General features: G+C 54.9%; 11 protein-coding genes across 11 annotated transcripts; 5 read left to right on the top strand and 6 right to left on the bottom strand.

Moving 5' to 3' along the window:
• Positions 1 to 105: 105 nt before the first annotated feature.
• On the bottom strand, positions 106 to 2948 carry MONBRDRAFT_24382 (uncharacterized protein; the record flags this gene model as incomplete). Its single annotated transcript, XM_001744522.1, is given in 10 exon segments — positions 106 to 183; positions 309 to 362; positions 448 to 518; positions 610 to 883; positions 1288 to 1345; positions 1396 to 1464; positions 1484 to 1883; positions 2038 to 2237; positions 2261 to 2360; positions 2537 to 2948. 10 exon segments carry the CDS (start codon positions 2946 to 2948, stop codon positions 106 to 108), a joined length of 1716 nt encoding a protein of 571 aa, XP_001744574.1.
• Positions 2949 to 3466: 518 nt separating this feature from the next.
• MONBRDRAFT_24381 (uncharacterized protein) lies at positions 3467 to 5357 on the top strand (the record flags this gene model as incomplete). Its single annotated transcript, XM_001744722.1, has 5 exons — positions 3467 to 4043; positions 4155 to 4303; positions 4387 to 4526; positions 4582 to 5012; positions 5092 to 5357. The coding sequence occupies 5 exons, from the start codon at positions 3467 to 3469 to the stop codon at positions 5355 to 5357; spliced, it is 1563 nt and encodes a 520-aa protein (XP_001744774.1).
• A 376-nt stretch (positions 5358 to 5733) lies between these two features.
• MONBRDRAFT_24380 (uncharacterized protein) lies at positions 5734 to 7939 on the top strand (the record flags this gene model as incomplete). The annotated part of the gene is made up of 7 exons (XM_001744721.1): positions 5734 to 6191; positions 6295 to 6416; positions 6522 to 6673; positions 6768 to 6865; positions 6976 to 7056; positions 7182 to 7534; positions 7686 to 7939. 7 exons carry the CDS (start codon positions 5734 to 5736, stop codon positions 7937 to 7939), a joined length of 1518 nt encoding a protein of 505 aa, XP_001744773.1.
• Positions 7940 to 8385: 446 nt separating this feature from the next.
• MONBRDRAFT_24379 (uncharacterized protein) lies at positions 8386 to 12569 on the bottom strand (the record flags this gene model as incomplete). Its single annotated transcript, XM_001744521.1, has 15 exons — positions 8386 to 8760; positions 8859 to 9032; positions 9130 to 9252; positions 9340 to 9475; positions 9570 to 9802; positions 10023 to 10574; positions 10660 to 10930; positions 11069 to 11116; positions 11221 to 11372; positions 11517 to 11598; positions 11712 to 11793; positions 11931 to 11982; positions 12074 to 12126; positions 12217 to 12316; positions 12426 to 12569. The coding sequence occupies 15 exons, from the start codon at positions 12567 to 12569 to the stop codon at positions 8386 to 8388; spliced, it is 2577 nt and encodes an 858-aa protein (XP_001744573.1).
• A 507-nt stretch (positions 12570 to 13076) lies between these two features.
• MONBRDRAFT_21372 (uncharacterized protein) lies at positions 13077 to 14542 on the bottom strand (the record flags this gene model as incomplete). The annotated part of the gene is made up of 6 exons (XM_001744520.1): positions 13077 to 13209; positions 13343 to 13421; positions 13451 to 13477; positions 13545 to 13884; positions 14109 to 14242; positions 14335 to 14542. The coding sequence occupies 6 exons, from the start codon at positions 14540 to 14542 to the stop codon at positions 13077 to 13079; spliced, it is 921 nt and encodes a 306-aa protein (XP_001744572.1).
• A 588-nt stretch (positions 14543 to 15130) lies between these two features.
• Positions 15131 to 16402, bottom strand: MONBRDRAFT_2310 (uncharacterized protein; the record flags this gene model as incomplete). Its single annotated transcript, XM_001744519.1, has 6 exons — positions 15131 to 15187; positions 15326 to 15381; positions 15522 to 15612; positions 15719 to 15916; positions 16037 to 16115; positions 16218 to 16402. Coding segments are annotated over 6 exons (666 nt in total), but the record flags the coding sequence as incomplete, so codon positions are not given.
• Positions 16403 to 17436: 1034 nt separating this feature from the next.
• Positions 17437 to 18408, top strand: MONBRDRAFT_24376 (uncharacterized protein; the record flags this gene model as incomplete). Its single annotated transcript, XM_001744720.1, has 1 exon — positions 17437 to 18408. One exon carries the CDS (start codon positions 17437 to 17439, stop codon positions 18406 to 18408), a length of 972 nt encoding a protein of 323 aa, XP_001744772.1.
• A 1223-nt stretch (positions 18409 to 19631) lies between these two features.
• On the top strand, positions 19632 to 21054 carry MONBRDRAFT_31914 (uncharacterized protein; the record flags this gene model as incomplete). Its single annotated transcript, XM_001744719.1, has 6 exons — positions 19632 to 19815; positions 19929 to 19979; positions 20085 to 20204; positions 20294 to 20416; positions 20504 to 20607; positions 20754 to 21054. 6 exons carry the CDS (start codon positions 19632 to 19634, stop codon positions 20928 to 20930), a joined length of 759 nt encoding a protein of 252 aa, XP_001744771.1. The 3' UTR covers positions 20931 to 21054.
• Positions 21055 to 21207: 153 nt separating this feature from the next.
• MONBRDRAFT_24374 (uncharacterized protein) lies at positions 21208 to 22329 on the bottom strand (the record flags this gene model as incomplete). The annotated part of the gene is made up of 1 exon (XM_001744518.1): positions 21208 to 22329. The coding sequence occupies one exon, from the start codon at positions 22327 to 22329 to the stop codon at positions 21208 to 21210; it is 1122 nt and encodes a 373-aa protein (XP_001744570.1).
• Positions 22330 to 22763: 434 nt separating this feature from the next.
• On the bottom strand, positions 22764 to 24831 carry MONBRDRAFT_24373 (uncharacterized protein; the record flags this gene model as incomplete). Its single annotated transcript, XM_001744517.1, has 5 exons — positions 22764 to 23353; positions 23543 to 23621; positions 23770 to 23953; positions 24036 to 24322; positions 24778 to 24831. 5 exons carry the CDS (start codon positions 24829 to 24831, stop codon positions 22764 to 22766), a joined length of 1194 nt encoding a protein of 397 aa, XP_001744569.1.
• Positions 24832 to 26541: 1710 nt separating this feature from the next.
• MONBRDRAFT_2855 (uncharacterized protein) lies at positions 26542 to 27410 on the top strand (the record flags this gene model as incomplete). The annotated part of the gene is made up of 4 exons (XM_001744718.1): positions 26542 to 26652; positions 26757 to 26843; positions 26970 to 27182; positions 27321 to 27410. Coding segments are annotated over 4 exons (501 nt in total), but the record flags the coding sequence as incomplete, so codon positions are not given.
• Positions 27411 to 27595: the final 185 nt, after the last annotated feature.

Raw genomic sequence — 27595 nt, 5'->3', positions numbered from 1 at the left:
TTTGGTAATTAATTGGTGGTAAAAAAACACTCATGGAGACACAAATCATGTGATATTGCAAAGCGGCCACACGTAGAGAGATGAGATGGTTGGCACAGACACAAACTATGCCTCCCAAGTAATCTCGAACACTTCGCTGGTAAATGAGGTCATGCCTGCGGCGTTGACGCACCGCACGGCAATCTGGAGTTGCGCGAGGGATGCTACATTAATAACGTGGGTGGAGTAGTGTGTAGGGTCCCTGTCGCAGCAGACGCCAACGTCCAGGCCACCACGTCTTGTTCTCCAGGTGTCGTGCCAAATCCAACCTCATAGGTGGCTATGTTGTCAATATCACTTGGTGCCACAACGGAGCCCGTCACCTATTTGGTCGACAAAGGCACAAAACAAATTAAATTAGCTTGCATACGGGCGCGTGGTACATTCTCAAAAGCAGCGATAACTCACCAGGGCGGAAGAGCCTTGTTCGGACCACGCAAATGTCGTGGCCAATTCAGTGGTGCTCTGCTGCTTGGCATCTGCAATGAGCACGCCAACATGAGCTACTTGAGCTTGATGCACGCCTTTCACTTTCAATCCAAGTCAAGTTAGGCTCAGCCATCAACGCACCGATATCATGAAAGGGCTTGGGAAACAGCTTGTCATCAGTACCAAAACCTGGCACGGGTTGCTTGTAGCCGTCCAGCAGAGCGGCTTGCTGGTCGACCCGCAGCCACTCGTGGCGGATCGTGACGCCATTGCTGCGCGCAACCACAAATTGGTTGTAGGTGCGCCACGCACGTACGTAGGCGAAACATTCGATTCCATTTGCGTATGCCTCGGCATCCGGCTCCAACGTGTGCACGAACTCGGTAAAATGGCCAGCGTCTAGCCATGCACTTTCCTGTCCTCCACAGGGGTCACTTCGTAACGCAGCGGCGTTGCAGTTGCCGTCCAATGAGCACCAAGAGTGAATGTGTAAGGCTGTTCATCCCAATCCTCGCCGAGAATCAAGCCATCCTTGACACTGAGCGAGAATGCGCCTGCATCAACATTTGTGTCAAATGCTACGCTTTCAAGATCTGCCGGGCAATCACAAGTGCCTGCGCCAACATCACGGCTTTGGCAATATTGCCAGCGCCAGCAGCCGTGGAGCGGAGCCAGCACACCCCCCTCATGTCGTTGTATCAAAAAGGATTGCGTATGCCGCAAACCAACCGCGTTTTCCTACCGAGAAACCGAAAATGAGCAAGTGAGTAGGAGCCTTCACCTCGCTCTTCAACCACTGACAAGACTCAAGGGGCTGACCGAGGTAAAGGAAAGCAGTGACACTTCTCCCAGTGTCTGAGGCACGTCCACAACAAACCTAAACGCAACACAGAGATCACATAAGCCCATGTACATCCCATTGTTCACCTGGTGCTGTAGCAAAAATTATTTTGCTCAATACCAATGACTGCGAGCTCTAGACTCTCCATTGCTATCCTGTGCAACAATGACGTACCCGCTTGAGCGATAGGATGCAAAAGACACGGGGGCTTGATCGCCCACTTTGAAATAGTAGCGCGTGATTGCCGTCCCTTCTTCGTCAATGGGAGCCGAGACTTTGATAGTATACTGCCATTTGCCGCCCGTAATGGCGCCCCAAGCACCATCGTGATGAAGCTTGATAGCTGGCGGCGGGGTCACGTCCACAGCCAAAGGAGCCAGATCCTGGCTTCGACAGTTGCCTGCGCCGTCACAGCTTGTGATGCGTGGATAGTACACCTCTCCATGCTGCAACCTCAGGTTAAGCACGCTTAGGCTAGCATCGTATTCCAGCTCACTCACCACCGCAAGCTCGCCACCCGCCTCCTCGTGATGAACGGCCACTTCCACTTCATGATAGCGCACGCCGGCACCATCTGCATCGGTGGAGGTCCATTCGGCAAGCAACACGGAGCGCAGGTATTGGGCCGATACAGACGCCCGCGTGACCGGGTGTTGCCAAATAAAGCCGCTGACGGTCGGCGCTGTCGTGTCAACGCCAAGCGCGCGCAGCTAGGGTATCTGATGCACCAGCACTGCTGCCCAGGGCCAAGGTGTGCTTCACCACCGAGCTCTCATCGTCTTCAAACAGATCAAAGTCGACGCGAAGCAAGTAGCCAAGTTTGACTACCCCTTCCCCCATCGGATCCATCTCGCCCTCCAAGGTTCCCACAAAAAAGGGGGCGTCGTGTCCACTGAAATTGGGGTGCTGGTGAGCGAAGCCATGTTGCCTGCAAAATCCATAGCCTGCAACGTGACATAAATGGTTAGGCCGCTGCGAAGGTCTAGGCCTTGTGACAGAAGTGCAGAGCTTGCTGGCTTGACGTCGTAAACCGCGGCAATATCGCCCCGACCTGTTTGATAGCCAACCAGGATATTGAGATCGGCAACATCAGAGGCATTGACGTGCCAATGGAGCTGCAACGCCTCTGTGCCGTGGCCCACGTCACTGCTAGCATGGGGATGAGACAGCTGCTAGCTGCTGATGTGGGGCGGTGATTAATCAACGTTTACGTCGTGCGCACAGTACCGCCATGCTGGCGGCGGGGTGTTGCCTCGATGATGGACACGCAAAAGCGGATCGTCATGCCGTCGCTCAAGCGCAAGCCTTGCACCAAAGCGTATTGGGCCGTGGTGTTGCCCTGGCTGAGCCTAGTGGTGGCGCCGGTAGTGCTGGACACACTGGACAAGTCCCATCCGTACACGATGTTTTCAAAGCCCAGGCATTCAAACGCTCGCCAGCGTCGAGGCCAAAAGGCAGCAAAATGATTGAGATCAGTCGTCGTATGATGACGCTTGACGGGCAGCTCCTGCAACGTCCAAGGAATGAAATACCTCATCTTGGTCTGCTCTCGTCTTCTGCGAATGGCATACAGGTAAACTTGTACGCTGAATACGACTGCCGGGGCGAGCCGGTGATCACTCTCACTGGATTTGTGCATCACTGAGCAGCCACCCCCCGTTGTCCAGGTTGGTGTCGACTGTTTTTCAAAATGCTGGCTTTTCACCCTGGACTGGCCATCGTGACCCACGACAACCGCAAGCATGCGGCCAGTAAAGTCAGGCCCCGGAAAAGTTGCAACATGCGCGACAAGTCAGCGCGAAATTCACGTGAGGCTGAAAGCTGCCCATACGTGCGAATACGGTAGGAGCGTGCACATTAAACCCCTTAAGACACTCGTGAGGAGAAGAGAGGTGAATGTGAAGGATAGACAGGTCATTATCCCTTCACTCAAGATCTAGCCATGGATGGGCTGCCATTTGTACGTCTCGGGCAGCTCGTAGCTTGCACCGGCGCGAGTTTCTAAAATCCGATGTAAAGGCGCACACGTTCGCTTGTCTTTTGAGTATTTTTGTTGCCAAAGTCGTTCGCCTTGAAATGTCAGAAATGTTTTGTTTGTGATTTCTCTCTCATGATCTCTTTGGCTGTTAACATCCTAGTCCGGGAGCGACTGGTACCATGGTCCGGTGGAGCAGTGCTTATTATGTGTTGAGCGTTGCCCTCCTGGGCGTGTGTGCTCGAGCCAGCTTGGTTGGGGGAAGGGGTTCCGATGCGGATCCCATTGGGCTGGGACCGCTCGTCTGGGGTGGCAACATTCACTTCACGGCAGAGCAACCCGGCGAGATGGCACAGCTTGCTCAAGCCCTGAAGATTGTTCGGATGGACTTTAGTTGGGCACGGACGGAGACAGAACGGGGAGTCTACAACTTTTCGAGCTATGACCAGCTTCTCACAACCACACGCGCCCACGGCGTGCGGAACTACTGGATCTTGGACTTTGGCAACAGCCTGTACAGTCCGGGTGCGGCGGCTCCAGCGACGCCCGAGGCGGTGGCCGCTTTTGCTCGTTGGTCGGTGGCCGCCATGACACATTTTCGTGGACAAGGCATCATTTTCGAGCTGTACAACGAGCCCAACATCCCCACTCCTGCCTCTGCAGAGGCAGTCACGCGCTGGGGTACATGGTCACCTGTGGCGAACGCATCGGCATATATGGATCTCTACGATGCCCTCATCGCCGCCAAGCAAGCTGCTGGTATGTTTTTATGAAGCGCCATGACCTGGTGCCTACGGTGGCGCGTGTGGTTTTCAAGCTCTCCAATGCCGTGCGTCTCTGACCCACCGGGGGCATGCTCAAATGTTGCAGGGTTGGCAGACGTGCCCTTGGTAGCCCCGGCACTAGCGGGCGTGGAAGACGACTTTCTGACAACTTGCTTTGAGCGTGGTATGCTTGAGACGGTTGATGGACTCTCCTTACACCCTTACCGCGTGTCGGGCCCCGAAACCGTGATAGAGGTTCGTGCGCCTCGCCGTTCAAAGCCCTTTCCGGAAGAAGACAAAATTCATGTTGATCTCTCCGGGGCGGCCCATCTTCCCAGGACTCTGCGCGAATGCATCTCATGATCCGCAACTACACGACACGAGACGTGCCCGTGGTTTCAGGAGAATGGGGCTACTCTACTTGTACCAATGGCTCGTATGTCAAGCATACTGCTCCGATTGTCACGGCAGCGCACTGGTTGGTGGTCTGCCCGGAATGTTCTTGCTGAACACGCTGCACAACGTCCTTGTAGGGCTGCCATCTACTGTGACAGAGGTGCAACAACGGGCCCCAATACTCAAAGTGACCAAGCCAAGTTCTTGGCCCGGCAATGGCTCGTCAATGCCATGTTAAACATCCCAGTGTCCATCTTCTACGAGTGGCGCAACGGTGGCGATAATAAGACGTATGGCGAGGACAACTTTGGTATTGTTGAGGCTAACTACGTCAACATGAGCCACCCGTTTGTGCCCAAGGTGGCGTATGCTGCGGCCAGTACGTTGCAAAGTCAGATCAACTCGAGCACCTTCTCACAGCGCCTACCAGCTTACAATTCCAGCAAGCAAGAGGAGTCTGACGAGGATATCTTTGTCTTGGCTTTTGCCAATGCGACGCGCCTGGCCGTGTGGAAGATCGACGGCGACACGAGCTGTGATTTTGTTCCGCGTGTCTACACAGATTGTGGTAGGTCCGGGGTTGGCTCGTTGGGCAGCAAGACTGGTCAAAGCAGGTATTGCCCTTTCACTTTCTTGTCCGCACGCAGGTTTCTACGGCATCACCGAGGCCCAGTGTTTGGCCCGCAACTGCTGTTTTAGCCCAAAGCCGTGGTCCAGCGAGCCCGAGTGCAACTTTCCACCCGTCACCAACACTTCCGGCTCAATCACCTTGGTCGTTTCGCCCAATGCCACCTACACGCGCATTGCGATGCTGGGCACACCTCTCACAAGCATTACAGCCGATGCGCAAGGGCAGATCCGAGCAGTCATCAACGATGAGCCACAGTACTGGACACTCGTGTCGACCTCCTAGCGATGCGCCCGTGTAGCCGTTTTCAGTTTTTTCTCGCTTTGTCGTTGACGTGTACCGGCGCCACCACAGGGTCATGAGCTTCTTCTTTATCAAATCCATACTTGCTTTACACATGAGCATGGGCTTCACCACAAGACAAGACCTAGTCAGAAACACTGTCGAACAGCACCTCACCCTCCACTGATCGACCGTTTGAGCTCCCGATCTCCACTTCTGTCGACATGCGTTTTTTTTTTTTTTTTTTTTTTTTTTGTTGTTGTTGTTGTTGTGTGTGATGGTGACAAATGTTTTTGTTTTGGTCTGTTGACCACACACACACACACACACACACACACACACACACACACACACAAAAAGTATTATTGTGATCGCAACGATGGATCGCGGGTGGTGCAGGAGCTTGCGAGTCGCCGTGGGCCTGGCGCTCGTGCTGGGCTGTGGATCAGTGGCGTCAGCTTTGAGCCTGTTGGATGATCGCATTTGGGGTGGCAACACCCACTTTACCGACGAGCAGCCTGGTGAACTCGCGCAGCTGGCCCCCGTGTTCAAGATTGTGCGCACGGACTTTGTTTGGGCCAGGGTCGAGCATGAGAGGGGCGTCTATGACTTTGCAGCGTACGATCGCTTGCTCAACTCCACGAGCGCGCATGACATTCGAAACTACTGGATCCTCGACTACGGCAATCCACTCTACTGTAATGGAACTGACGCGCCCGCCACGCCCGAAGCCATCGCGGCCTTTGTAAACTACTCCATCGCCGCAATGCAGCGCTATGCCACACATGACATCATTTTTGAGCTCTACAACGAGCCCGATCTTCCCAAAACCTCGAGGTGCGTCTTTGCAATCTGCCCAAACCTGCATGCTCCTACCCATGCCTCTCCTTCCTTGTTTTTCCATGTCTCTTCTGACCCTTGAACCGCCGCGGCAATGCAGTGGTCTGACAAAAGCCACTGTCCTGCGTCCCGGCCATCAATTGGGAGCTTGGTATCCGGTGCCAAATGCCACTGCCTACATGGACTTGTATCAAGCCCTGGTTGAGGCCATGCAGAGCAAAGGTATGCATTCGAGGCGCCTGCCTGGCCAGCGGGTCGACTCGTTGGGACCAACATGTGCAGGTTGCTCTTGGATGTCTCTTCTAACGCCGTGCATGGGATCCTCAGGACTGCTCGGGAAAGTGCCTTTAGTGGCTCCAGCATCGTCGCAGGCTGCAAATGAATTCCTCGTCACTTGCTTTGAGCGGGGCATGCTTGAGACGGTGGACGGAGTCTCCGTCCATCCTTACCGCTCTGATATCCCCGAAACCGTCCTTAATGTGGGTGTTTGACAAGTCGACAACTGGCTGAGGGATGCGCGCACATGGCATGACACGGCCTGATCAATCTCTCTGCTTGCGCCATTGGAAACAGGACTATGCTACTTTGCGTGGACTGATCGCCAAGTACACAAACCGTACTGTCCCCATTGTTTCGGGGGAGTGGGGCTACAACACGTGCTTTGATGCCAAGTCAGTGGTCTATTAAAATCTGCTTCACAAGCAAGCAAGCCCTGCATCGGCTTCTTGCATCCACGTTTCGTGCCCTGTGCCCATGTCTCACGGCCGAAACCCGCCAACAGCGGACCGTGCCCTTGCTACGAGGCTCATAACGCACCACATACGACGACTCAGGAGCAAGCACAATTTTTGCCACGCATGTGGTCCGTGCTTGTGTCATATAGTGCAGTGATCCAACAAACGCTCTGCGCTGCCTTGGGGCAGCCTCGGCTTGTTTCTCGCTTTCCTCGCCTTGACCTGTTTGGCATTGGTGTCTCGCCAACCATAGGCTGTTGAACATCATGGCTGGAGTGCCCATTTCCATCTTTTACGAGTGGCGCAATGGCGGCGTCAACGGCACGGCTGGCGAAGAAAATTTTGGAGTTGTGCAATACGAATATCAAAACGCCAGCGTGCCATTCGAGCCAAAGCCCGCCTATGCTTCAGCTCGTACCATTCAGGCACAACTCAACCCCGCCACCGACATCTTTTCTGGCCGACTGACTGCCACGAACACGACCTCTGCCGACCCAGATGATGACATCTTTGTCCTGTCCTTCACCAACAACTCGAAGCTAGCCATGTGGAAGGTGGACGGCACCGCGTCTTGCAGCCTTACACCACGCTATTACCAAGATTGCGGTGTGTATTATGTTGACATGTTATGTCTCTGTACCGATCCTGTCCTCTATCAGATACAGCACGGGTCGCTGCAATGCACCAAGCTAACACCTGTCCAACTGGTCTGGGCATGCGTTTTGTTGTGCCGCCTCTACTCGTAAAACTTGCTTAGGGTATGATGGCATCACGGAAGATGAGTGCTTGCAACGAAGCTGCTGCTGGAACCCCACAAGCCATGGCATCCCAGAGTGTTCCATTCCACCCATCAGTAATTACACTGGACCAGTCTCCTTTACAGTCGGAGCTGCTGCCACCTTTTCAAGAGTTGACATGAACGGCCACCAACTGAACCCCATCACCTCTGATGCCGAGGGCCGCGTGACGGCAATGATCGACAACGAACCCCAGTACTGGACTCGCAACTAGCACAGTGGATTGCAATGCATATCGGTGCTAGCAGTGTTTTCTTCGTGGCCTTAAAAATGAGGTCTTCTTTGAGTTTGGGTCGTTCGATTAGAATTACATACCTAAAGGATGATGATTTAGAAGCTTGCTGTTTTTCTTCCTGCTTTTAAAACGAGGCGGTGTGTCTTGATATGCCTGGGCGGGCGATACATTCTTTGGTATTCACAAGACTCAATTCGTGATACCTTTCTTCGCGTAGTCGCTCTCTGAAGCACTTTCTTGGCACAAAAAAAAATACTCAAAAGCCCACACTTGGTTCGGTAGGGCTGAGGCAAACGTAATCATTCTGACAGCTTTCCCGGTCCCAAGCGGCAAAGGCCAGGCAGTTGCATGCGCGTGGCTCTTGGGCCGGCCACTACAGACTGGTAAAAGCAGAAGGATAGTGGTAGAGAAGACGCCATCCGGGCTTATTCACCAGTCAAGTCCATGCCACCCTCGTCCTCACTGGCGCTGACCTCGTCAAAGGATTCCTCGGCGTCCTCATCAGCATCGCTGTCGTTCTTCATGGTGTAACCTTTTTCTTCTAACTCATCCAGGGTGGCCGTCTGGCGCCGTTGAGCGGGTTGCGGTGCCGAGTCGCGTGACTCAGACCCTTCACTTTCCCGCTGAACAGTTCGCTTGGGTTTACGCCAGGTATGAAAGTCATCAGGTAACGCAGCTCGAGGCACGGGTTGCTTGCGAGCACGGTCATCCTCGGACTCGCTATACACGACTTTTGCCTCCGATTGATCTTCATCCTCTTCATCTTCTGATGTCAAGTCCCCCAGCTCATCATCCAGCTCCTGTGTGGATTCGGGTACAGACAAATATGAGAGAAAAACCGGAGCGGCTTTGGTTTCAAGCCAAGCGTATCCGGTGCCACAGCATCTTTCACGCTTACGTCGGCAAGTGCAGCCCACTTGCTGCGCTTCTTCTCAGGCTCGGGGCCTTCAGAGGCCGTCCGGTTGCTTGGAGGGGCCGTCTGGCTGGCGGTCTTATGGGCCGGTTTTGAGCGGCTAGGGACACAGCTCGGCAGACCCTCGAGGGGGTATTTGCTTTCCTTTGCTCGTGCACCCTACAGGCCGGCCACCAAGACACCCGCACGCTTCATCATCAGCACACAGATGCAACCACAGTGCACATCAGCCAATCAAGGTGCGTGGGCGGCCCACCTGATGGAAAGTGTCCTCCAACCAACGCAATGAAACCAAGAACACGCCAGGATAGTCCAAGGCCTGATTCAACTTTTCCGTGCCCGCCTTTCGCGCGATCACATGCGTCACACGGCGAGACATCTGATGCAACAAGGCGATAAGACAATCGTGAGGTCTGTGCAACGTGGAATAGACACGAGCAGGGATCCGGTCATTTCAAACATGCACCAGTATGGAGGCAAACTTCACCTCGTCGACCACTCGAGCACCCATAGCCACAGCTTGCCGCCAGGCTCGATGGGTCGCCACGTCTTGTCCCTTGGGGATGATGCCCGTAAAGAGCAGTATGCAGCCGGCCAAGGCCCTAATGGATGTTGAGACAGGGACGGTGAGGTTTGTGGCTCAGCGCACCAGGACCACCGCCTGTACACAGTCAAAAAACAGCAAAAGCCCCATACCATGGTGGGTAGGTCTCTGTTAGACTGGCAATGTTGGGCAGTAAGTCACGCGTGTTGGGCTTGATGCCGCGATCATACTGGTCAAAGAATGATGTATGAAGCGTTTTGAGGGCGGTTCCCACAACACGGAGCGTGGGATCGCGGTCTGGGGGCGCTGCCAGTCGGAGCCGTCGCTCTGGTGCGGAGCGCAGGGTATCGAGAATGACGCTCAATATGGCTGAAGTGTCCACGTCCTACGCGCGAGTTGGCCAAAGCCGGCAACCAGCGTAGAAAAACACCCGTCAGTTTACAACGCACGCCCCAACAAGCATATCACGACCCTCTGGTGGCCAAACAGGCGAGTAACCAAATACCAGACGATCAGAGAGAAAGTCCCATACGCCTGTGTCTGTCCCGCTTGTGTGTGCTACTTGAAACCATTTGTGTCATAGCGTGTCACCATGCGATACGTACAGGTGCCCACGCATCGCAAGGGCAGAAACGCTTCGCGACCATCACCAGGAGGGCAGCATCCAAGGGCTCAAAGCAGCGCAGGCGGCTGCGAATGGCTTCGTCGACGCCCTTTTCCTTCTCGTTGCGCACGAGTTGGCAGAGCCACGAACCAAAGTCGGCCTCAATCTCCACCTGGTTGACAGTGAGGTCGCGTAGGCAAGTGGCTTGTCCCAGGATGAAGCGGCGGGCTGCAGCAAAGCGCTCAGCCAGGACCGGTCCGGCATTGCCCACGTGGCGCTTACGGGCCTTGATGATGATCGTTTCTGTACCACAGCAGCAGTAATGGGCCGCATAGGGTGGAAGCGGCACCACTTCAAACGTGCATTCGAGATCACGAAAGGCCGTCGCTACGGCCTCGGCTGCTGCCAAGACCTCGTTTCGCACCACGTCTTCCGCCAACCGCGCACGACGCTGCAGGTCCCGTCCATGCTGCGTGGCATTGCTGTGGGTCTGGCTAGCACGTAGAGCCTCGCGCACCTGTTCCTCCTGATCTCGCGCCCACTGTTGTACTTCCTACGCAATAGAGAAGAACAAAACTGTCACGTGAGGCGCCACCCTCAACTGCTCGCAGTCTTATGTCAGTCCTGATGCTTCGCACCTTTCGCTGGTCCTCATTGAGGGTAAGCGTCTTGCAAAATGAATCGACAGCTGAGCTGATGGCTTCAAGGCCATCCCAATCAATGGCAGTACGCAGGTGGGTGACCAGGGCGAGTGCAACGGCGTTACTCCAAGACTCGGCGTCGGTGGTGGCTTGATGTGCCTGGTGCTCTGGGTTTTCTTCCGTCATCGTGGAGGCATGTTGGCGGAAGGCTCGATACAAAGGCTCGATGAGCCGGTCCGTAATGCGAATGGCATTGCTGGCATGCATTCTGCAAATCAGCAGGTGTCAGGAAGGGGAAGGGGGAGGGGGTTGGTGGTTTGTCTTGAGATTGCAACAGCCAAATCGCGAGAAACGTGGTGGAGGCGGTAGAGGAAGCGTAACTTTAGCTGGTGGCCGGCAAACCTACCGTTGTAAAGCCTCATGCTTGCGCGCCATACGACGATCAGACTGGCTCCTAAGCACACAGCTCGCGATAGCAGACAGTGAGAATCGAACTAAAATAAGTAAATTCATCGGCAAGGCGGATTCGGAATAGCTTGGGCCCAAAGGCGGACGAACCGTTGTTGGGGGATGGCGTTGACTTCTTCAACATGCTTGAAAAACTCATAGGGCAAAGCAGGCACCACATTGGTTTGGAAATCCCAGACTGCGGGCAGATCATCCAGGATTACGGCCATGCTGTCGCCACCGGGCAAGAGGGCATCCAAGTTCTACAGATGCAGGAGTAGGAACAGACCGAGGGTGAGACCGGTGTCAAGTTGTTGCCGAGAAGCGCTGGCCGGTGGTCAAAGGGCATTGTTTTTTTTTTTATGGTTTTTTTTTTTATGGTTTTTTTATGGTTTTTTTGGGCAGACCTTGGCTTTGTTTTCGATGCTGAAGCTCTCGTCTTGAGTCAAGATGCGCGTGGAGAAGAAGCGGTTGCTCGGGTCGATGATACTAAAAGTACCAGACAGGCCCATGGCGGCGCCGTTTCAAGGTGAGGGCTTTGCTCTGTAGGGCAGGAAAGACAGCAAGGGCATGGGGTCGGCGCATCGATACCCTCAACTCACCGGAGGATGCGCTCAGCATAATTTCGGCGCCCCATGGTATAAATGTGCATCTCATAGTAGGGATAAAGGTCTTCCAAAAAGGCTAGCGTGGGTCCCACAGGCCAAGGAAAATGTAGGGCGTAAGGCCAAAGGCATGAAGATGTGTGGGGTCGAATCAAGCGGATGTTGCTGGCCTGGACTGGCGGTGGCGAGGCAAATGGTGGCGACGAAATGACTGACCATGGAGACCTGGTCGGACTTTGGTGTAGTAAGTGTGTTTACCAAGGTCAAACTGAGTGTGCGTGCACGCAGGAGAAGGAGGCGACATGAGGCATGGGACCGGTCATGGGAAAGGAGGAGGAGAGCATGGGCCTCGACCTTACATGAAAGATGTCATACACTCCCTCGCGCAGCCAGTGGCTAGCGATTGAGTCGACTGCGGTTCAGCAAGCAAGCAGAAGTGATTGAAAGTGTAAATCAGTGGCTTTGCGATGGAGGGGAGGGAAGAGGCGAGGGGGTAGCGCACTGGTTGAGTGAATGAGCGTCTTGTCGAGATCGAGAATGAGAATGAGCTTGCGCGCTTCGAGCAGCTTGTTCGCGTTTTCCTGACCATATTGCTGGGCATTCTGTTGCGTCGACGGGCCATTCGACTCAGCCAAGGTGCGGGGCGAGAACCAAAGTCGAGGAAGCAATTTTTGAAAACAAAAGGGGGCAGGGGGCAGGGGGCACACAAACCTCGCGCCGAACGCTCAAGCCAACGTTGCTGATGCCACCTCCAACGATGGGCTGGTGGTTCTGGAGCTCGTCAACTGAGACCTCCTCGCCACAGCGGGTACAGAGCTGGCCGTAGAGCTCCGGGTGTTGGCAGGGCTCAGACATGGCGATGCTCTGCTCAAGCCTTGACGACTCCCCAATCCCACACTCTAAGCCACCAAATACTGCACCCCGAACCTGCCGCCACCGCACGTCCTCCCCCAGCTGGACGCTTCCAAAGTGGCCACTGGCCTTTGGCTCTCTGCTGCACTCGTAAGGCGGCAAGACGTTTTGTCGTGTAGTGACGACACTCAAACGGTCACAAAACTGAATTTTTTTGTGAGAGAGAGAGAGAGGAACTGAACTTTTTGTACACACAGTAGGGACGGAGAGCATGGGTGCTGGTGCTTGGGTGCTGTGTGGCGCTACTCTGGCCACGCATTGCTTCTCGCTCGTGCTGGCATGCCTTCTTCTTCTTTTGCTTCTTCTCCTTTTTTTTTTTTATGGGGTGGTGGTGGTCATAACATCATCACAATCAAAAGAAATAATAGGGTTTGATTCTCATTCTCCGGTCAGTACACCTCTCCTCTCATGGCTAAGATGGTCAGGAGCCGTGCGCGGGTCTCAATCCCGCTATTCAGTTTTGCGTCCTTCTGAGCTGGCACTTAGAATCCAGTCGGTGAGTTCATTGACAAAGGACATGTCGGGATCACTCTCGATCACAATGTCGTAGGTGTCCAGGTACTGGGCACGACGTTCCTCGGCGCTAAAAAGGGGTGATGGTCGTGGTGAGGTCAAGCATACCAGGCTCAGCCGTAAACAACATAAACCTTTAAAAAAACAAAAACAAAACAAAAACAAAGTGCAAACGGCTCGGGTAACGGTGAACGTTGTCACACCGGTCATTCAAGAAGCCAACGCGCAGGCAGTTGGTGGTGGCGAGGCCTTTGCACATAAACACATCGCCTAGGTTATCCCCTAGAAGCAAGACATTGCCGCGATCCTACAGTCCACAGGAGCAAGGGGAAGAATGACTTGGCATAATTCAGGGCATGCATGGTTGTTGGCAAGCGATACATTGGGCCTGAGGTCGGCCCTTACTCACCTTGATGCGGTCCCACTCGGGCGAGTCGCGGAGGGCCTTGCTGTTCTTGTTGAGAGAGTGAATGAGGGTGCCTTGGAAGTCGGTGAGAAAGCCGTCCTGGTCAAAAGACATCATGTTCGAGACAACGTGCATGCCCAGTTTCTCAAGGTTGTGGTGCGCCAGGAAAGCGTGAATGACGTCGTACAGGCCGGCGCTGAAGATGTGGAAGGGTGCATCATGGCTCTGACAAGCAGCAAACAGCTGTTCAGTGCCACCACGCAGCTGTAGCCGCGAGTTCTTGACCATTTCCTTGAGATGGTTGCGGTGCAACTTGTACTCCATCATCAGCTTGTGAGCCTGCATCGCGGGCGGTGCATCGCCAGAGGGGACGGAATCATTCAAGCACGACTCGTGTGAGCCACCACAGGATAGATGAAGAGAAATGGTGTGCGGGGGACAGGTGTGTGTGTGTTCGTGTGTGTGTGTGTGTGCGCGTGTGTGTGTGTGTGCGCGCGTGTGTGTGTGTGTGTGTGTGTGTGTGTGTGTGTGTGTGTGTATGTGTGCCGCGCAATCATCTGTACCGAGGTCCACCAAGCAATCATGTGAGGAATCTTCTCTTCTTCTGGAATGTCCGACACCTCGATTGGATAGTACTTGTTGAACAGCGCGCGCGTACGCTGGGCAAAATCTTCTCCCAGCTGCGGGCTTTGCTCCACTGCAGCAAGAGAGCAAAGAGTAAGTTGCATGACCAGCGGGCAGGGCTGAAAGGGAACAACCCAGGCTCAGTGCAGTCCTGACGATACGCACCACAGGCATGCGTTGAAGCGCTCCGCTCGCCATCGTCCAGCCGAAACCGAGTCAGAGTATAATCAAAGTCGGCAATGACCTGAAACTTGCTGGGTCCATCGCGCCGCATGTTGGCCAATAGCGCAGCCACGGCATCGGCATCGCGGCAATGCACAAAGGCCGGCGCCCCCTTGATCAACTGAGCAGCTTCCGCAACCAGCGATGCCATCGTGCAGAAAGAGACGAAGAAAAGGTAAAACCGCGAGTTTGGAAGATCATAAAATCTCTGAAATTGTCAGACAAAACATTCATTCGGACTGAACGGTTGAGTGTGTGTGTTCGCGTGGCTCGGGTGTGTGGCTCAATTGGTGTGAGTCTGAGGTGGCAGGGCCGAAGCGGTTATCTCCAGTTGTTGTTGTTGTTGTTGTTGTTCTTGTTGTTGTCAAGTCGGGCACGAGACTTGTCGACTTCGCGCATGTACATGTCGTATTCCCACTTTTTGAATTCCCTGAACGTATCAGCCAGGGACGGGCGGTGAGGAAATGAGGCGCCCCCACCAGCAGAGTGTTGAATGCACGAGCGACATACAGGTTGTTCATATCATTTTGAAGCTGGTCCAACTCCGCAACTGTGGCATTTTGGGAGCATGGGGCACATCAGCCTGAAGATGGGCAGCGCCAGGTTGGGTTGTAGGGGGCGAGGCAGACTTACGAGACTCGGCGAGAATGATGCGGCCAAAGAGACGCCAGCGTGGAACAAAGTTGTTGCCCGCATGGTCACAAGTGAGGCTCGCACACAGATCCAACGCCGAATCCAATTGCGCTTTGGGAAAGATGTGAATACCCGCCATGCGCTCCACCTCAGAGACGGGGACCTACGGCCGGCCCCGTGAGAGAGAGGTGCGCAGGCTTGCGGAATAGGAAATGCAAAATGCAACGAGCAGTCTACTTCCAATCCTGCGTATGCAAAGAGAGCCAGAGGAACGATCAAGGCCTACGGCACACGGGCTGACCTGGTAGTGTTGCAAGGGAAGCTCATCCTTGATGGGCCGATTCGGCATGATAAAGGCTAAGGCCAGTCGTCAAGCACACATGCCACATGAAGATCAGCAAACATCAGCGCCAATGGCACTGAAGAGCCCGGAGCCCACGGCATAAAAAGAATCAAGCTAAAATTTGGGGCCCAGAGCAAGTTTGGGGCTAGCTTACCAGCCACTGCACGGTCTTGGCCGTCTTCTTGCTCGGCCAAGACGGCCTTGAAGAGATGCGTTGGGACGTGCACTTGGTTCTGCCCAATGACCTGTCGGGTGCGGTCAACGTTGGGCCAAAGCGAGGATGTGGGGTCATCCATCTTAGCCACAATGGATTGGGTGGAGCCATGGGGCCAGAAGCACTCGGCTGATTACCTCGTGTGTGATCACCATCTTGCCCGTTTCGGGGTCACGCGAGGGCAGCCAAAGGGGACCGGAGACGACATAGACGTTGCGATACTGGCGGGTCAGGTCGCGTGTCCACTTTTCCAACCGCAGCCAGTCGCAACCGTTCATGGACATGTCTTGCGGCACAATGTTGGAGCTGAGAAGAAACGTCGATTGCATGGCATCCTGCGAGGTGGATGGGAGAGGCCAACATAAAAAAAAAGGGGGTAAAATCATGTGGCGCCCTTGCATTGGAAGAATCACGTGGCGCCCTTGGCATCATCCTTCAACGACATTTGCTCTGACCGTGGAGAAGTGTGAATCGCCGGCAGGCACCAAGTGCCCGCGTGAGTAGCCACTGCGCCGGTAATCATTCAGTTGTGCCCTATCAGCAGCAGCAGCAGCGCGCGCAGGAGAGTGAGAATGCGGGGCCAGCGAGCGCCAACTGCCACCAGCTAGGACGCGTGCTTGCATAGGCAGCAGCTACCGGAAAGGAAGGTGAACGTAGTCATCTTCGGTAAAGCGAGCAAACTTGCGATCGGCATCTCCCAGAGCCAGGCTCTCGGCCGTCAGGTGTTGCAGAACCCAATTGGGCACCCGAGTGCGGTGGTTGATCGAGGTGATGTAGTGCCCGTGCAATCGCACGTTTTCCAGACTGGGCAACCCATACTTGCCCGGCGCCAAGCCTGTCACAGCCAGCGGCCGCTCATGATCAACTTCCTGCCTCACTCCTCCTCCTGAGCCCGGCATCTGCCCCCCGGATCCGGCCCGTTGCCAATTGAGAAAGAGTCCGAGCGAAGCCCCCGCCACCACGCAGGCCAGGCTGTTCATCGCCATGACCACGGTCTGCTGCTCGTTCAACCAAATCTGACATCTGGTCCACAAATTCTTCTGACAACCTAATTGCTGACATCCCATGCCCTACCAGTCTCCGCTGGGTGTTTGTTAGTCTCCGTGGAGACTGCACGCACGCACGCACGCTGGGGGCGGGACAACCAGCGGCGATGGGGGGAAAGGTGGGCCTACGTGTGTATTGTGTCAACAGGGGAAGCCCCTTACCGGCCCTCTCTCTCTCCTCCAAGTTTGGGTCAAGTTGCGCTGGACGCCGGCACAGGCGGGGGCAAAAGGTGACGCACGTGCGGTTTTCTGCGGAAGCAAGCCGACGTCGCAATCTTCCATAACGTCGACACCTTGCCTCCCCTAATGAAGCACGGCAGGGTCACAGAAGCAAGTGCTTAACCTTGTGGCGAGATGCGAAATGTGGCCCGTGCGACAAAAGTTCTTGCTTACTTTGGCTTGCAAAGAGATGGGGCATGTATGCGCTCTCCACCAACGTCGAGTGCCATTTTTTTTCCTTTTCTTTGGTGAGTCCTGCATGACTGTGGTTGGGTGCGCTGTGCAGTGGCGGCGCTGCCGTTTTTGGATGGCCTGCTTTCTGCTTCTGCCTGGAGCTGCCGTCGTATTGCGATGCCATTTCGTTTCTTTTTTTGTTTGTCGTGTTTTGTGGGTGTTTTGTACGTTGACGCGACGAGTGGAAAGGGTACAAAAGCCCTTCCTTGCATGGATGTGGCTGCCCTTTTTGGTGACGGACCGTTGCTTTGTTTCGTTGAAATCGGCACCTCTTTTTCTTCTCACGATTGTGTGCACCCCATCCGTCCTTGGGTTCCCAGAGTTACATCAAACCCGGATCAACATCCATCATCACCATGTGGACGCGTTTGACTGCCATTCTCCTGGTGGCGGTGGTGGCGTTGGCCACTGCCCGCCCCTTTGAGAGCCGCGACGCAAACTTGCTTCACGACCTGGCTCCGACGGCCACCAACGGAAGCTGCCTCACTCCTCAGCAAGACAAGGAACTCAAGGAGGCCATCACCGGTATTCACATCACCTTGACCGCCACCGTGACTGCCCTTGACATTGCTGCTGCTGCCGAGTCAAACCCTGACACCAAGCAAAGCCTTGAGCTGGCCGCCAAGATCATCGATGCGGTCAACATTGATCTCGTGAACAATCTGACCGCCATTGTCGACAGCTCGTGCGGCACCTGCTCTCAGATTGCCCAGGTGGTCAACATGACCGTCATTTCCATCGAGGAGACCCTGAACCGCATCGAGCCCAACTGGCGCAACGACACCGTGTACAAGGTCATTGTGCAGGCCGTCAACGACATTCTTGCCATTGTCGAGACGGTCTGCCCCGATTCAGCTCTGCGCTTGCGCCTTGGCGATAACAATCAGTGCCTCAACGCCAGCCAAGTTCGCGTTTTGGAACAGGTGGTCACTGGCATCCAAATTGTCCTGACCGCCGCTGAAATGGGCCTTGAGGTCGCGGAGAGCGCGGAAACGGATCCTGCCACCAAGCAGAAGCTGGCCGAGGCCGTGCGTGACATGAAGATCATCAGCCACGACCTCATTGCCAATCTTACCACCATTGCTGAGAGCAACTGCTCCACCTGCTCTGCCATCGTCGCCACCGTGGACGAGGCCATTGTCATCATCGAGAACACCCTGACGGACATTGACCCCGACTGGCGCAACGACCAGCTTTTCCAGGCCATCTTCCAAGGCATCCAGCAGATCCTCGGCTACGTCACTGACCTCTGCCCATCATCGGTTGGCCGCCTGCTCGAGAAGCACCGCCTCTCCCTTGCTGCTGCTGCCCGCGCCGGTCAGCACTAAACGGGCGTGGCCGCCTCCCACCTGCCTGTACGGACATGGTCCTTGGTCCCCCGTGGCCCCACCTGCTACCGTTGTCCATTGTACTGGTCATGAGAGTTTAGGACATTAGGTATATCAGTCTCCTCTCCGCTTTTCCCTATTTTTTTTTTTTTTTCCGAAGGGCCGGTTTTGTGTTTTGCCTCTTCTTTTTCTTGTACTTCCTTCTTTCTGCTTGTCTGCCGCGATGCACAGCCGCAATTGAAGCAACCAAGTCTTTACATGCGCATGTTTTCAAAAAAGGAAAAAAAATAAACGCACACACGCTTCTTCCCTAAATCCACCGAACAGCCACCCCAAAGCTTCGGTCCCACTCTCGTGTGTGCAGCTTGCTTCCAGTCCTGTTTCCATCAACATAACATCCACTTTGACCCTTCTTGCCCCACCTGATCAGTCAAAGCCAAGGCCAAGGTGACATGCTCGGCGCTATGAACGGCTTCACATCCCGCGTTTGACGTTTGATGATGACAATGACATTTGTCATCCTTTTCCGTCTTTTGTCAGCATTTTCGTGCTCTACGTTTGACAGCTTTTTTCTTTGTTTTTCCATCATCATCATCAGCAGCGTTCGGATTTGTCGATGGCGGAGCAGGTTCTGACGCGGGCGGGTGGTGGCGTTGGAGGCACCGTTGTGCGCTGTTTTGCAGCTCGTGGCAAGGTGCAAAAGGTACGTGCATCGGTGTTCTCGTGCTAGGTATTGTTCCTTGCATGTGTTGGAGCGTTTGAATGCGTTCCTCACGCCTGTCCTGCTCCCTTTACACAGGTCATGTTCCGACAGACCCTGATTCGAGCAGCGCAAAAGAGAAACCTTGAAGCCGGCGCTACCAACGTGGCAGCAGACCGCAATCTCGTTCATTTTGTGCTCAAAGGCCAAGGCTCGGCCATTGACGAAATCGTTACCTTTATGCGCAGCGGCAAAGCCCTCAACAGCTGGGGCGCACGTGTGGATAAGCTCGACGAACTCCCAATCACAAGCAGCCCCACCAGTCTAGAAAAGTATCAAGTCACAACCGGCAACGTTGATAGCTTCAATTGGAAGAGCGGTGTGCGCATGTATTTGTGATTGCCCCCAGTTGCGATTCTAGCAAAAACCCCTGTGTGTCGCGTCCTTCTTCGTCTATCCGCTCCTTTTTTTTTTTTTTCGGGGGGGTTCTTTTTTGAACGCGTCGCTTGGCATCCCGGCAACCATGGCCTTGCGACCCGAGGACTTTGCGGCAGTGGCCGCACGAGATGACGCGCTCACGGCTACGCTGGTCAACGAACCCAACCCTGAACTGCGTCATCACCTGACTCACAAGCTCAGTTCCTCCAAGGCCAAGATTCGGGCCCACCGTTTCAAGGTGGAGCAAACCATCGTGGACAGCACCAGAGGTGCGAGTTTGGCTCCTGTTGTGGTGTGGCTTGAAGCATCCGAGCTCATGTGCGAAACAGGCCAACTCACCACCTCAAACCAACCATGCCCGCTGCTGGTGCCGACACGGTAGCCAAACAAGCCAAGTTTCGTGAAGCGGCCGGTAAAGCCGACCTTAACACACGTAGGTGCCATCCAAAGTGTTATGTATTAGCCATGAGAAGTTGGTGGGCCTAGACCAAGTGGAAAGGCTACCATGCCCTCATTGTCTCGTCTTGTCGGATGCCAGTGATGGACCTGATTGCTGAGGACATTAATGTTAATGCAGCGGACGAAAAACATCGCACCGCACTGCATTTTGCTGCGTGCCAAGGCAATGCGGTTGTGGTCAAATACCTTTGCAGTCACGGTTCGTATCCATGTTCTGCTGCTGCGGTGCCAGGTGCCCCGTTTCGTCGCTGTTGTTTGATCAAGGGTTGTTCAACTGTCGAGGCACAGGCGCGAATCAAAGCTTGCGGGACATGAATGGAAATACTCCGCTACATTTGGCTGCGTGCACCAACCACACTAGCGTGGTGACAGCGCTTTTGCGGGCTGGCGCCGATGTGCGCGCCACAGACAGTAGGTGCCTTTCCTTTGCCTACTCTCTGGTCGGCCTTGCTTTGCGCTTTGGAATCCTGACAAGCTTGTTTAAACTTTTGGTTGTAGGAATGGGCAAGACACCATTGGATTATGCAGCCTCACACCTGAAAATTTACCGGCGTCGCGCAAGCGGCGGTCTCACGCCGCAGCGCCGCACGAAGATCTTTGAGGTTCGCATGTTCGAAAAGCTGGCTATTTTTGCTTTTTCTTTCGTTACCGTTTCTGCTTTGGGTTTCATTTGGTTCAGGCATTGTTAGCGTTGCGTGACAGTTATTCACCACCACGTGGCAACCTTCCGTCTTTTCACGATGGGTAGATTGTTGAGCTGCTGACCGAGTGTTTGCGACAATTGGATGACGACGAGCCTCTGAGCCACATGACTGCGATCAGCTCGCAACTCAAGACCATGGAATCGGATGAGGACCTGCATTCGGTCGAAGATGTGTTGACCAACCTGATGCAGTTGACGCTCGGTCGTCATCGCCCGGCATGAACATTGGGCTGGTGCTTTGTGTTGTGTGAAACAAGAGACATGCCAGCATGTGCGCTGTTAGGAGTATCGTCCCGTCCTATCTTGTCTTGTTTGTAGGCGTCGCCAAGAATTGAAAATAAAAAGTGCGGAATGAACAGTCAGATATGCATGATTGGCAGAGGCAACAAAAGCTTGAACATGTTGTGTTATTTATGTCTGGATTGGGAATAGAAACTCGCAGAAATGGGGCGCACCACATGTGACACCCATGAATATCAACTTGACATGCGTATGATTATTATGCCGTGCCCGCCGGGGGCAGGTTGCGGTCAAGGAGTTGGGCAAACTCTTCCATGGCCTGAGTATGCGCGAGGTGGTCGCGGCAAGCTTGCGTCTGGCAGGTTGAACTGGAGGTTGCTGCACTTTCATCGGATGCCTCACCCACCCAAAGACCTCCTGGATACCAGAGCAAGCCGTCCTCGTCACGCTCGAATTCAAACTCGGCGGGGCGGCGCAAAACGTGATCTCGTTGAGGACGAGAAGATTTTGGGGTGTGGAAGGTAGGCCGCTGTTGTTCGTGACGATGTTCATGTTCATGTTCATGCTCGTGCTGATGTTGATGGTGGTGTTGGTGTTGGTGTTGATGATGGTGGCGGTGGTGGTGAAAGTGATGTTGTTGTTGTTGTTGTTGTTGCTGTTGCTGTTGCTGGCGTTTCGGGGCCTGTTCTTGGGGCATGGCTTCCTTGGGCGTCGATACGTGTTGTTCCTCGAGGGATGGGGCAGCTGGGAGCTGGTCCAAAGGCTTATCAGACGGGTGTGAGTGAGCATCGTGGGTGGGTACCTGAGATGTCGTGCTGTCCATGCCAAGAGAGGCAGCAAGGCGCTCCACAGCAGCAGTGATATCGCGCAGTTGATGACGCGAGTTCTCTACACGACGCTGTTGCTGTTGCAGCTCGCGGGCTCCTTGCTGCAGATGCTGGCGGTAGGTTTGCAAGCGGCGATAATAGAGGTGCGTGCCAGGCACGGTGGCCTCTAAAACCGCACGTTCGCGCGACAGATAATCGTCAATCTCCTTCTTGAAGCGAGCCAAGCGGTGCTCCTCGACCTCTAGTTCGTGGGCAGTAGTGGCTTGGCGCTGGCGTAGCTGGTTCAGTTGCTGTTGGCGTTGCTGGCGTTGGCGCTCCTGTACCTCAGCGTCCTCCAATGGGTGCAAGTGACGATGGCGAGGATGCCTGCGAGCCCATGGGGCGCCCAAGCCCTGCTGGTGGCTGCCCCACCGGGCAGCAGAGCCATCCATGCCCATCCATGGATCGAAGATGCCCGGGGCGCCGAAGAATGAGGGGGCACGAAAGGCGTGAGAGGTAGCCACCAAAGCCAGCAGAACGGCCAGCAGTGGCAGCCAGGAGCAAGGGCGTGTCATATTGACGGTGTGTTTGCGTGACAGGTGAGGGTCGTGATCAAGTCAGCGCGCAGAGAAAAATGCCAGAGCAACTGCCGGGTAGTCTGCTTCGTGCCATTCACTCGCAAAGCCATGGTCATCATACTTGACGTGGAGAAACGGAGAGAACGGAGAGAACAGAAAGAAAATCCTGGTGAGCGGTGGCGGATTCGAGTGTCTCGCAGCCTCTCGCAGCACCACGATGCTGCGAGTAAGTGGGCTTTTGAGAGCATCCCATTGGCCATAGGAGCAACATGATTGCGACATCCAACTTCTCGTGGCTTCTGGCTGTGTGTGGCACCACGTCACTTGAATTATCAGCATGTCAGCAATTCGAAGATGCGATTTTGTCAGAAAAATAGCGAAAAAACAAAAAACAAAAAAAGAGCAACACACACACACGTCTTGTCAAGCTGTTAGGAGGGAGGCGGTGTGGTCAGGCGCTGGATGACGGCTTGGTGCTGCTGGCCAACCAGGGCCGTGGCCAGGGTTGTGGGAAGGGCAGTGAGAAGCTTGAGGGTAAGCCAGTGAAGGACGGAGGTCGTAGTTGGATAAGCCTCGGTGCCGACCCAGCAGAGAATGCCGCGGGCCGCGGCTTCGGCGGTGAGTACGTCGGGGGCCGCGAGGCGTGAGGCGCTGAACCAACGCATGGTGTTGCCAGCGCGGATCATGCCTGGCGCATTGACCAGCACCTCAGCAACGGTGGAAAGCTCATACCGGAGCGAAGCACCCAGATGCAAGAGGAATGCTTTTGTTGCTCCATACACCGCACAAAAGGGGGCACCCGTCACGCCGGCCAGCGAGGCGACCAGGATTAGCACCCGTCGGGGTACAGCCTTTGTCCTCGGACCAGCGGTTCTAGCCCATGCAACAGACAATCGACGGGCCAGTTGCAGACTTAGCCGCGCGTTGATGGCAAGGATGGCATCGGCCTCGACCTCGGTGTGCTCGCTCAGCGGTTTGGGCACGCTGGTAGACAAGCCTACGTTCAGGATGGCCACTTGCACTATTTTATCATCCAGAAAAAGCGGCATCACGTCATGATCGGAGGAAGGCCGCGCAATGTGGTGTCCACGACCACGGCGAGCGGTAGTGAGGCTGGGAAATTGAGAGGTCGCATGCTCAAAGTGTGGACAAGCAGCAAGTCCGAGAGAAAGCCCCCTGGCAAGTCAAGCAAGCCGGCACATATACGCACCGTTTTGAAGTGCGAGATCTTCCAAATGGACAAAGAGTTGGTCCTGCACAGCACGTTGGCTCAGATCGCCGGCAAAGGTCTGTCAACCAACACGAAGAACAGCATCAGCATCATCCGCAACAGCCGCTGAAGAAAGCAACAAAAACCGGGCACCATCGAATGGCCTCCATCAAAGCGCGCACTGGTGGCCAAAAGCTGGCTTCGCCTCCGCCCTGTCGCAGGCTTACCTTGATGACCACATCAGGAGCCAGTTGCTTGAGTTGCTGCGCAGCAGCCGCACAGTCGGCAGAGGTTCGGCCCGTGAGATAGAGATCCAGGCCCTGACTCGCGCAGTGCCGTGCCAGGTGAAAGCCAATGCCGTCGGTGCCACCCGTGATTAGCGCAAAGCGCTGGCCGGCGGGTCGTGCCGCTCTGTCAAGCAAACGAAACGGATGTGCACAAACTCAGCGTGCGCGACAACAACTTAGGCATTGGGCAAGGACAGGGTTCGTACAGGGCACGAAGATGACGCTGCCAGCGGCGTTGATCCAGAAGCGCCCGTAGCGGCCTCACAATCGTCACTGCCAGAATCAAGACCAGGCCTAGCAAAGCCAGTCCCAGCGCAATGCTCATCCCCGCTTCCATGTTCACGAGCACCTCATCCCCGCCGCCCCCCTGTGAGCGAGAGAGGGAGAGAGAGAGAGAGAGAGAGAGAGAGAGAGAGAGAGAGAGAGGGAGAGAGAGAGAGAGAGAGAGAGAGAGAGAGAGAGAGAGAGAGACAGAGAGAGAGAGGATCGTAAACTAAACTAATCCTCTGCAAAGTAAAGTTTGACATAGGTATCCCCCATTTTTTGGTCGAAATTTGAATCTTGGGAGAATTTGCAGTCATCTGTCAAGAAGATGCAGCATATAAACGTATCATAGTTGTAAAGTATGATGGTTATTGCAGCTTGAACTACACTTTGTGCTGGAGATACTTTTCATCGCTAACCATCATATCAAAACGGCGGCCACACGCACACACGGTGGCGGATACGGTGGCGGCGCGGCAGCCTCCCCCGCTCCTCCCTCTCCCTTTCCCTTTTCTATCGTCCTTCTGATCTGGCTGCCTTGGTGAGTTGTGGGGAGGAGACGTGTGCTGGCTGCTGGTTGCTGCTGGCTGGGTGTGTGCTCTGTTCTTGCCGATCGCACCACGCCCCACACCCCTTGTTCAAGGTCTCGTCCTTGACAAACCCGCGCAGGGGTGCCACCCTTACTTCCTGCCTCAAGTCATTGTGGGAGGTTCGCGAGGTGTGGTTAGTCAGCACCATGGCACACACGGCAGACGCAACAGCTGCGCCCACATCCGCGCCCGCAACTGCCGCTACGGCTCCCGCTCAGGACCCAGCCCAAGCGATGTCAAGTATCGCTCAAGACGAACACGATTCCCAGCCCGGGAGAGCCGACGTCCGCCGCAATTCCGAGGCTCAAGCCCAGCTCACTCCCTCTTCAGCCAATCGACGCGTGAGCTTGCTTGATCGGGCAACGCATGCTCCCCACATCGCCCTGGACATCCGCCTCCATCCGCCTCACTCTAGCTCTCTCTGTCTTAGTCTTCACTTTTTGGCAGCCTGTTTTCAAAAGTCAAGGAGGCCTTTTTTGGCTCACTGCCACAGGTGAGTGCTCTTCCTGCCAAGCTCTCAGAGCTGTCCCTTTATGCTCGATCACCTCGGTCTTGCTCATTGCACAAGCGCCCGCACACTGCAGGAGCTGCAGGACCAGGCTCGACGCCCTGGCAAGAGGCCCCATACACCCCAAACCTCAGCTCCTACTTCCAATGGCAACTTCTCAGCCCGCCGTATTATTCTTTCTCCAAGACGCCGCGCGCGGTTGCGGGCATATTCCACAGGACCCGGTGCCGTTGTCAATACCTACAACGGCTCATCAATTGTCTCAGGCCCGAGGCCGGCCCCCATGGGACAAGTGTGCTCAATAGCGCCACAGGACCAATCGGCAAATCCCGATTGTGGCACGGCCTTTGACATGGCGCCCCAGACGCCGCCCCGCGCCACCACCGCAGACTCTGATGGTCCCATTACCTCTGTCGAGCGTGAGTCATTCTACACACGGACAAGGTCCTGGGCATCACGTTTAACGGTGCCACGTCCCCACCCACGCCCCACGTCAAACGCAAAGCCCTTTTGCCTGGATCTCACATGTGCTTTGCTGTGCGCATTGCTCCAGGTCCTGCGGCCAAGCGGAGCCGCCTTGCCAGTAATGACGACGACGAGGCTTTTCAGCCCGCTGCTGCAACACTGCCAGCCTCTCCGCCTGACACTACCCCCAGCCGCCGAAGGTAAATCCCAGCCCATGTGCGGCTGAGCCTTGCTCCTCATTTATGGTGTTCTCATTTGATGTGCTTCCAAGGCACCAACCTCACCCATCTTCTGCGCGCACCATTTCAAAGGCGATCCTCATTCTTTGACTCGCTCAAGCCATTTTTTAACCTCTTCTCATCCACACGTGCCCCCACATTACAAGGTGGGCGCTTGATGTACCGCAGTGTGCTACGCGATTTAAAAGTGGATGACCTGAGCCGGACCTCTTTGCTTCAAGCACCGAAAATCATTGAAGTGCAACACTGATTGATCCTTCCCCTCCCCCACCCGACCCACCTCAGCGGCAGATTCAGAGATGCACGCTGATGAATGGCTGCGCAACCACATTCAAGAGACATTTCGCGCCAAGGTTCGTTGGCTTTTGGGACCCATTGACGCCGTGCAAACAACTGCACGAGTGACCACAGGCTCACTCAGCGCTCCCACGCTACCATTTTGTGTATAGCCCACTTTGGCACAAAGTCTGATTGAAGCGCTCAACTGGAAAAGGTACAACAGGGATCCCGTTGAAGCCTGCCGTCCAGACTTGCTTGAGCTTTACACCTGGTGTCTAACGACCGTACCTTCACTCACATTGACGTCTTGTCATGTGAGCTCTTTAGATTAAGGTTCATGTTGGACTTACCCGACTACCCGTCAACTCCACCACCCTGCTTGCCGCCGGCTCGTGATCAGCGACCCACGCTCGTACTGGATCTTGACGAAACCCTGGTGCACAGCCAGCTGCGGCCCTCACCTCTAAGTACCCACCAGGTTAGGCATGCTTTGATCTCTGGACCCAAGGGCTTGTTTGGTCCATTGGCTGCTGTCCGACTGACTGCATACCGGGTAATTTCTCACTTGTGCCAATGTGGTAGCAAATCATCAATTACGAAAATCGCACACTGGTTGTGCACGTCCATGTGCGACCCTTTGCTCGCAAGTTTCTTCAACACGTCGCTGAGGTCAGAGCCAGGCTGGTGTCTTTGGTGTTGCCCTTCCCTCAATTGGCATGCCTTGAAACAATCACTACCCTCCCGCTTGATCGCACACCTTCTCACCTTCCAACTCAACGCCGTCTTCGTTCTCAGTTGTTCGAAGTGATTGTCTTTACGGCCTCGCAAGAAATCTATGCTGGCGACCTTTTAGATTGGCTCGATCCAGAAGGCCACATCCAGCATCGGCTTTATCGTCAACACTGCCAGTGTTTGGATAATACTTATGTCAAGGACTTGCGCTGTCTCGGCCGGCCGTTGGAACGAACGATCATTGTCGACAACAACCCGCTGGCTTTTGCGCTCCAGGTAGGCAGGCTGGGTCGATTCGTTGCATTTGCTTTGCTGGCACTAACGTGTGCGTTGGGCCTGATCCAACCATCTTGCAACGCTGTGCATTCACTGACCGACCATCTGCGCGCCACCTGTCATATCGTCATGCGCTAGGTGGAGAATGGCCTGCCCGTTTCGTCGTGGTATGACGACCCCGAGGACAGTGAACTGCTCGGCGTTTTGCGGGTGCTGAGAAGGTTGGCTGAGAAGGTACGAGCAGGGGGGTGCCGTGTCTGCACCTGTCGCCGACTGATCTTTATTTCATTTGAAGCATTCATCTTTTCATCACATCGAATTGGGTTTGTTTACTTTAGGAGGATGTTCGTAGCGCTCTCAGCGAAGAGTATGGGATGCATCGCTTATTGGGTGGAGCTCGAGCACGTCTGGCT

Source organism: Monosiga brevicollis, genomic scaffold (genome assembly GCF_000002865.3).
Source record: "Monosiga brevicollis MX1 MONBRscaffold_6 genomic scaffold, whole genome shotgun sequence".
In the NCBI taxonomy this organism is placed as follows: domain Eukaryota; class Choanoflagellata; order Craspedida; family Salpingoecidae; genus Monosiga; species Monosiga brevicollis.
Note: the sequence above shows the minus strand (reverse complement) of the source record. Positions and strands in the feature narration are given on the sequence as shown.